This window comes from Mirounga leonina, unplaced genomic scaffold (genome assembly GCF_011800145.1).
Source record: "Mirounga leonina isolate KUSES-001 unplaced genomic scaffold, KU_Mleo_1.0 Mir_151, whole genome shotgun sequence".
In the NCBI taxonomy this organism is placed as follows: Eukaryota; Metazoa; Chordata; class Mammalia; order Carnivora; family Phocidae; genus Mirounga; species Mirounga leonina.
The window spans coordinates 35,085,811-35,093,708 of NW_023270377.1; the positions used below are offsets into that span (position 1 = coordinate 35,085,811).

General features: G+C 37.4%; 1 protein-coding gene across 1 annotated transcript in view; it reads left to right on the forward strand.

The window, feature by feature from the left end:
- The window catches only part of SATB2 (SATB homeobox 2), a 186,539-nt gene that overhangs the window by 22,878 nt on the left and 155,763 nt on the right, over positions 1-7,898 (forward strand). The window contains exon 3 of the mRNA XM_035007450.1: positions 3,292-3,468. Within this exon, the coding sequence (XP_034863341.1) occupies positions 3,292-3,468 (177 nt within the window). The remainder of the gene's footprint in view (positions 1-3,291; positions 3,469-7,898) is intronic.

The following is a 7,898-nucleotide window of genomic DNA, read 5'->3' on the forward strand; positions in this document are numbered from 1 at the left end:
CTTCCTTCCTTCCTTCCTTCCTTCCTTCCTTCCTTCCTTCCTTCCTTCCTTCTTTTTCTTTTTCGCCTGGAGAGAGTGGGGAGGGGGTACCAAATGGAATGCCTTTTTTTTGATATATATTCCTACTCATCCTTTTATAGTTTTCTTTGCCAGGGATTTGCTGTTTTTAAGTTTTTAAAACCTATGCCTTAATTTTCTTCTTCCTCACACTTGACCCCAACTGGACTGTTTTACCATTTTTCATTTCTCTTGCTGTTGTTACTAGTAATCACACCTATTTTTCCTCTTCTTTTGTAAAAATTGTGTTTCACTGTAAAAATTTCATAATTGAAATTTGATCCATGAAATTCTAGTAAAAAGGTACATTTTTCTTTATATAATCTTTTTGTTTTTAGTAGCTCATATATATATGCTTTCAGAGTAAATTCTGTTGTCATATGCTTCTGGTTAATATTACTTTATTTTATAAATGACTTCAAAATCCTTTTCTTTTCCTTTCTTTTCTTTTCTCTGCGTTGCCTTGCCTTTTCTTTTCTTTTTTTCTTTTCTTTTCTTTCTAAGTAGGTGATGCCTGTGAAGGATCGGTGCTTGCTTTTTGACTGGAAGGAGTTATTGTTCTCATGTCAGATAACGATTGCTTTCTTTAATCACTGGACTAAAATGTTTAGGAAATATTTTGATAACTGACACTTTCAAAACATAAGTTCCTGAATGGTATAGACCCTTGTGCTTTAATGTTGTATTTCATATCTCACTCACTGATTATTTTTTGAATTGCTTTTCAAATACTCTCCCTATCTTTTTATCCACTGCCACTTTTTTCTTTCTTTCTTTCTTTCTTTCTTTCTTTCTTTCTTTCTTTGATTTTTAAAAATTATTCATGCTATATTTATTTGTTACTATTTTTAAAAATTAATAGGGTCTTAGGGTTTTTTTTTTTAGTTGACTATAGACTTGGGAAAGATTTATGGTTCCTAAGTAATGGATACATGATAGCTTATGGAGGCAACTGGATTCATTGAAAGGCCTTATCTGTGATTCCCAGATGTGTGACACTCAGATGTTGACATTAGGAACTGCACATGGATTTTCAGCATTGAAACTTATGTACACATAGGTATTAGTGGTGAAGTGGCTTATGGCACCATTGACTACATGGCCCTATGTGTGCATATGCTGAAATCATTAGAAGTAGAAATCAACCTGCTTCCTTGGACAAAGATCATATACCAGTATGTAAGAGTTAAAAGGTCTAAATGGGGGCTATTCCCTGCTGGTAAGGACTCTGATGGATAGGTCCTATAAAATGCCATTATGCTTGCTTAGGAAGATTTTACAGCACCTTCAACAGCATTGAGGGCAGGAGCCACATCAGACTTGTTCTTACTTGTATCTCTGAAGCCACAGGGGATACCTGGTACACAATAGGTGTTCAGGGAATAAAAATTGGATACATGAATGAGCACAAAGATAATTTGGAGGCAGTGTAATTTATAGTGTTCATTTCATGTCTTACCTACATTTGGGAATAAATTGGGCATAAATAAGTAAGCGTTTGATAGACTAGTACTGGTCACAATTCTAAAGAATATTTTATAAGGCACCATGTGGCCGGGCTAAATTTCCTTGTTTGTCTAAAACGATCAGTCTGCTCCACCCTTATTTCCTATTTTCTATAAATCTGTACCATAGGTAGTGTATTTTCTACAAACAATAATGCTGCTTTATTGTTCTTGAGAGTGAACCATGGAGTCAGTAGTTGTCCCAGGAATGGTATGGTGTGACTTGTTAGACTGTTGTACTGGCTTAATAATAATTACCATGATCCTTAATGATAACAATTCTTAAGGAGTATTATTACTGTTAATAATGATTACATTTAATAATTACACCCTATACTTACTATCTTTAATAATAATAATTAGCACATGGGAACCAGTTGTACCATTGTATTATCTTTAGAACAAAAATCTGCATCTGTGACCTGGTAGTTTGCAGGGTGTCTGCTCCCACTCTCTGCTTTCCAGATCAGAGTGAGTCAGGTGGCTTCTAGGGTCTAGGCAGAGGGGAGGGGCTTTTAAAAAAACTGTGTAGTCTGTGTCTCACAGGCAGAACTCCCATGGGTCATTTACACAGAGGTCTTATTTTTATTGTAAAGTGCCTTCAGCAATGACCAACTAATTGTCCACCTCCCCCCATCTCTCAGCTTGCCCACCTGTCCTTCATAACTTTTGGTTTTCTTGCACGAAGAGAGAAGACCCAGAACAGATCTATTCCATAACATACTAATTTGTGTGAATTACATGGGGCAGAGTCCGTGTTTATTACTTGTATGTTGGTAAAACTTTGATCTTCTTATGCCTTGGCTATGTTTAGATTTAAATGCCTGTATGACTTTTTTAAAAATAAAAAACAGTTTATAAAAAAATCTTTGGCGAATTAAACATTTTTTAGCTTTTCACACTTTGATACAAAGCAGAGAAATATTTCAGTGACAACAGATTTCAACAGATTTTCAACTAGACTAATTTGCTTTATCCTTTAGGGTAGTTTACTTCTTCTCTGAAAACACAAGAAGAGATAATTCCCTTTATAGTGGTAACTGGTGTTAATATGTAAAATAATAATTAAAAAAAAGACAAAGTTTTAAATTTGGATGCATGTTTTGACATAAGTTAAATGTCAGTTAAGATTTTCGTGAGCAGGATATTTGCAGACTAATTGATGACCTATTTGCTGGGACTTAGATAAAAGATACAAGAGGGACTGTTAAAAAATAAAAAAATTCCTATTGGCTTTCTTAGACATAGTCACTTGATAGCTTAGGCCCCGAAATCAAATATGCCTCTCTAGTAGGTTTCTTACAGCATTTCCAGACAAAAGCAGATCTGATCTGGAAATACTAGTCCCGATTAGTAGTTAATGATAAAACCATAGACATGAAGGTTATGAGGGTCTGGAAGGTCACCTTAACCTCAGCTTTGTGGCAGCTCTGGAGTTAGGGTCTCAGGCAGGACACCTCTGATGGGCACACTCCACATTTTAATGACTGGAATCTGAGGGCTTCTGCCTTTGCCCAGGGCGATTCTGCTGCAATCTGATAGTAATAAGGAAGGGGAAAAAAAATCCACAGCTTTCCCATTAGGCCTATCCAACTAAGAGGCTTGTTTAATCGAAACCATTGTTGATCACAGATGAGTAACTTTTATAACTGCCTCTTCCCTTCTCATCATGGTGACTGAGATTTGCTTTGTAATGTTTGTGTTTTGCTCTTGAATTTTGTCTCTTCAGGTTTGATGATTCCTGTCTTTTGTGTGGTGGAGCAGTTGGATGGCTCTCTTGAATATGACAACAGAGAAGAACATGCAGAGTTCGTTCTGGTTCGAAAAGATGTGCTTTTTAGCCAGCTGGTGGAGACCGCGCTCCTGGCCCTGGGGTACTCCCACAGCTCTGCAGCTCAGGCACAAGGTAGGACTGCGTGTCCCCTCCTCTCCCCGCCCCACGCCTCTGTGTGTCATGATTTGAGGAAGAATGTGTTTCCTGAAATAATTCTCCAAACAAGGGTTGGAGGAGAATGGTCAGGTCTAACATCTTTTCCGAGCAGCAGATAGCAGAGGGTCTCTTGCAGTGACTTGTTTTCTGGTTGCTTTGGGAAGCATTTCACCGGCAGCACCTCTAGAGCCTCCAGAATAAACTTGCATTTTAAAGTGACCCTCTTCGTTTTGTTGGCATTGATAGCTCTGGTACTTTCTCTGAGTCCCTAAAGTGGGGCTCTCAGAGTGCGGAGATGTTTGATCCTAACTTATCTAAACTTCCGTACATGATTTATAAGCTTTCAATTTTCTAAATTTATTTATTGCTTTTAGGCCTGCAGCTTCTGCACCTTACAATCAGCTTTTAATTAAATACAAAAAAAAATGGATGCATTTTACCAAACTTTTGTATCTTTGAAAATTGCTCTGTAGTTTTAGGGTTGTCCATTCAGTAAAACAAAAACAAACAAAACAAAACAAAACAACAACAACAACAAAAATCTCAGTGTTTTTGTGATCAATTCGTTTAATCTATTTAATTAAAAATTAAAATTGCATCGTTATTTCCGTGTGTATTGTACAGCACTCGCAAGCCTGTTGTGAGCTTGTGTTGCTTCACTCTGAAGCGTAGCCCATTGTTCTTTCATGGCAAAGAATTGACAAAACAAATAACATAAAAATATCCCCCAAACCTTGAAAAATGAAAAAAAAAATTGACCCAATGGAATGACTGTTACTGTATTTCAGCTGAAATGATTGAATTGTACAATTTATGATAATGTGTTATAACCAAAGGAGAGACATATGTAACTTCCAGGTCTTGTTTTATACATTAATTTTCTATATTATTATTCTTACTTAACATTGGTACATGTGCCACAGATTTTTGCAACTTTTTTTATGAGTCCCTCTTCATATAATTCCTAGGAACGGTCAGTCAGAGCCTCCATTTATTCAGATAAGAAAACTATGAGAGATTAAGCAATATATACAAAGTTACAAATATGGCGACCAAGGACATGGGATTTAATATCCAAGCCCTTGACTCTGATTCTGTAAGCAGATCATCGCTGTTTAAAAATGTTTAAGTATTTAAATTAGATTTTAATTCTACCAAGAAAGCAACCCACCTGAAACCAGAGGTCAAGAATGTTTTCCCAGGGCAGGTAGTAACCCCATGGATCATTATGAGTCCAAGCGCTGTCTGAATCCGAGCGCTTGGCCTGTCGGGTGCAGTAATAACAGCTGAATTGTCGAGTCCACTGCTTTCAAAGCAGTGTGATAAAGGATGATTCATTTCCTTTCTCTGACGACTTTCTTTCTTGTGTAAGCGATTCAAGATTTGATCCCGAGCAAATTGCATACTAGGCACCATTGCTTTTATTTTATGCTATGTGCCTAAATGAAATAAAAGAATCCCTCCTCCTCCCCCCCATAAACTTTTCATGCCATTTTAGGGATTTTTTTTTTCTGAATGTAAAGGTCATTGTATCCCACTGCTTGCATCCTGGTGCGCCAGCTTCCTGTTTGACAGGGCTATCCATCTCAGTTAGCACGGTTGCTCAACACGCCGTGAGCTCACATGTGGAGCACAGAGCACTAAGTGGCCAAGATTTGATTCTTGGCACATGCTCAGGGAAGGGGCTCTCAGGAAATTTGCACTAGGGAGCCACACTGTTCCATTCAGTGATGGGGACTGAGAGTTCTACCCACCAGGGTGAGATAGATACAGTAGCAAGGGATATGGTCTACAGTGGAGGATTAAACAGGAGAAAAGTCAAAAGCAAATACTTGCTTCCCCAAAGTTTTTGAAAACCATGGTTAAAAAATACTGTGAATATTACACTTGTAAAAAGTTGAATCAACATTCTGAAGGTACTCTAGATCACAGTTAATACTTTATTTTGTAGGTAAACAAAGGTTTTAGCACTAGGTCCTATACTGTAATTTTAGAGGGGAAAAAAATGCAGTTTGCTTAGTTTTAAATTAGGCTGCTGATCTCTGTTTTGGGTAAACGGAAAAACTTGGAATTGTTTATTTTGAAATGAATGTATTAGATCTTTGTTGTCATTTAGATCATCAAACATAGGCAATTCGCTGCATGTTTATTATAGACCAAACAGAATGCATGATAAGACTGGTCATTTGTGTGCTGGACAAGCAGCAGAGTGAGAGAAAGCTAGAAAAGGAGGTAGAACAAAATATGACTGCATATTCGAAGTCTGAGTTTGTATGGGTCTAGTTTTCTGTTTTGTTTTGATTTTGTTTGTTCATTGGTTAGGTAGTTCCCCCAGGATGGGGAAGTCATTGGGTGACCTAGCAAATCCATTTGTAGCAGAGAAACTGAGCGTTTCTGAACTTCTTCCTGTGTTGGAAAACTTGGACAGAACTAAACTGCAAGGAGAGTGGGTATTTTTATTTATCTATTTGTTTGTTTATTTATAAAAGATTTCTTTCTTTATTCTAGAGAGGGAGAGTTCGTGAATGGGGTTGGGGGGAGGGGCAGTGGGAGGGGGAGGGAGGAAATCCTAAGCAGGCTCCGTGTTCAGAGTGCAGCCTGACGCAGGGCTCGATCTCCTGACCCTGAGATCATGACCTGAGCAAAAATCAAGAGTTAGGTGCTTAATTTACTGAGCCACCCTGGCACCCTGAGCCTATTTTAAAAATTAAGGCTCTTGAAACATGATATTTTTTATTTTGACATGCCCAGAAAATAGTTTTAATAATTGAATTGGATAGTATTCAAATTGCCTTGAAAAGAGAAAATACATTGGCAATGTGATTATTTTGGAGTGATACTCAGGTCCTAATGACAAGATAGTGCACCCATGTTTTGCGAGTGTGGGATAGTCCATTTCTTTTTTTAGAGGACATTCCCTCCAAGTGAGCTTAAGAGAATAGAAAGAATATTTGCTTCTAAAGGATGAAGAGATTCCACTAAAATGGAGGTCAGGGATTTCCAACACTCTCCCCCCTCCCCTTCTATAATAATCTTTATTCGAAGCCACATATTGGAACTCCAGAGAAGGTAAGGGCAAAAAATACTGTCATAAGTGATGGGCGTGGTGCTTCTAACTGAGCCAAGCCCTCCATTTCCCAGGACACATACCATTAACTCTCTGTGATTCCCAAGGATGACAGAGATCCAGGATACATTTGACCTGCTGTTTTACATAAGCAAAAAGTCAAAAGATACCAGGCTTTTGCTTTTCCTAGAGTAGGCAGCCTAAGAGCTAATGAGTAGCAAGCACATTTTATGGTGGACCAAGAGTCCATATCTCTGAATCAAAAGTCTCCCTAGTTTTGGAAGAGGAGTGTTAGTTAACCTAGGGAATCGCTGTGTAGCAACCCTACCCACTCCCCCAAATTCAACTTGGTCATTCCCTTTCTTCTTTCTTCTTTTCTTTTCATCCTTTCAGTTCTGCCCCATACAGCTTTTGGTAATAACTATGGATCTCTCCACATTATTGAGAGAGTTCTTTATCCTACTGATTAAGTAGCTATTCATAGGTGCTAATGTGGATGGTGGATTTGGGGAGGTCGCAGTGATGGCAACGTGATTCCTCACGTGCACAATTGACTAAATTTGTAAGTGGACATCTTATTTCTCCTCTGCTTCCTGTAAATTTTAAAGTAACTTGTAGAATTTTATTTATATATATTTTTATTGAGGTGTAATTGACAAACATATTAGTTTTAGATACATAACATAATGATTTGATATTTGTGTATATTGTGAAATAATCACCCCAATAAGTCTAGTTAACATCCATCACCACACATAATTATAGAATTTTTTTTCCTTATCATGAGAACTTTTAAGATTTACTCTTCTGGCAACTTTCAAAAATATAATACAGTATTATTAACCATAGTCCCCATACTGTACATTATATCCCCAGGACTTATTTATTTTAAAACTGGAAGCTTGTACCTTTTGACTCCCTCACCTGTTTTGCCCACCCTCACCCCCACCTCTGGCAACCACCATCTGTTCTCTGTACCTATGAAGCTTGGTTTTTTTTAATTAATTTTTTTCTTTTAAGATTGCGCTTAGAAGTGAGATCATATGGTATTTGTCTTCTCTGTTTGACTTACTTCATTTAGCATAATGCCCTCAAGTTCCATCCATGTTGTCACAAATGACAAGATTTCTTTCTTTTTTTATGGCTCAATAATATTTGTATGTGTGCATGTGTGTACCACATTTTCTTTATCCATTCATCCGTTGATGGACACATAGATTGTTTCCATGTCTTGGCTTTATAAATAATGCTGCAGTGAACATGGCCGTTCATATCTTTTCAAGTTCTTTCTTTTTCTTTCTTTCTTTCTTTCTTTCTTTCTTTCTTTCTTTCTTTCTTT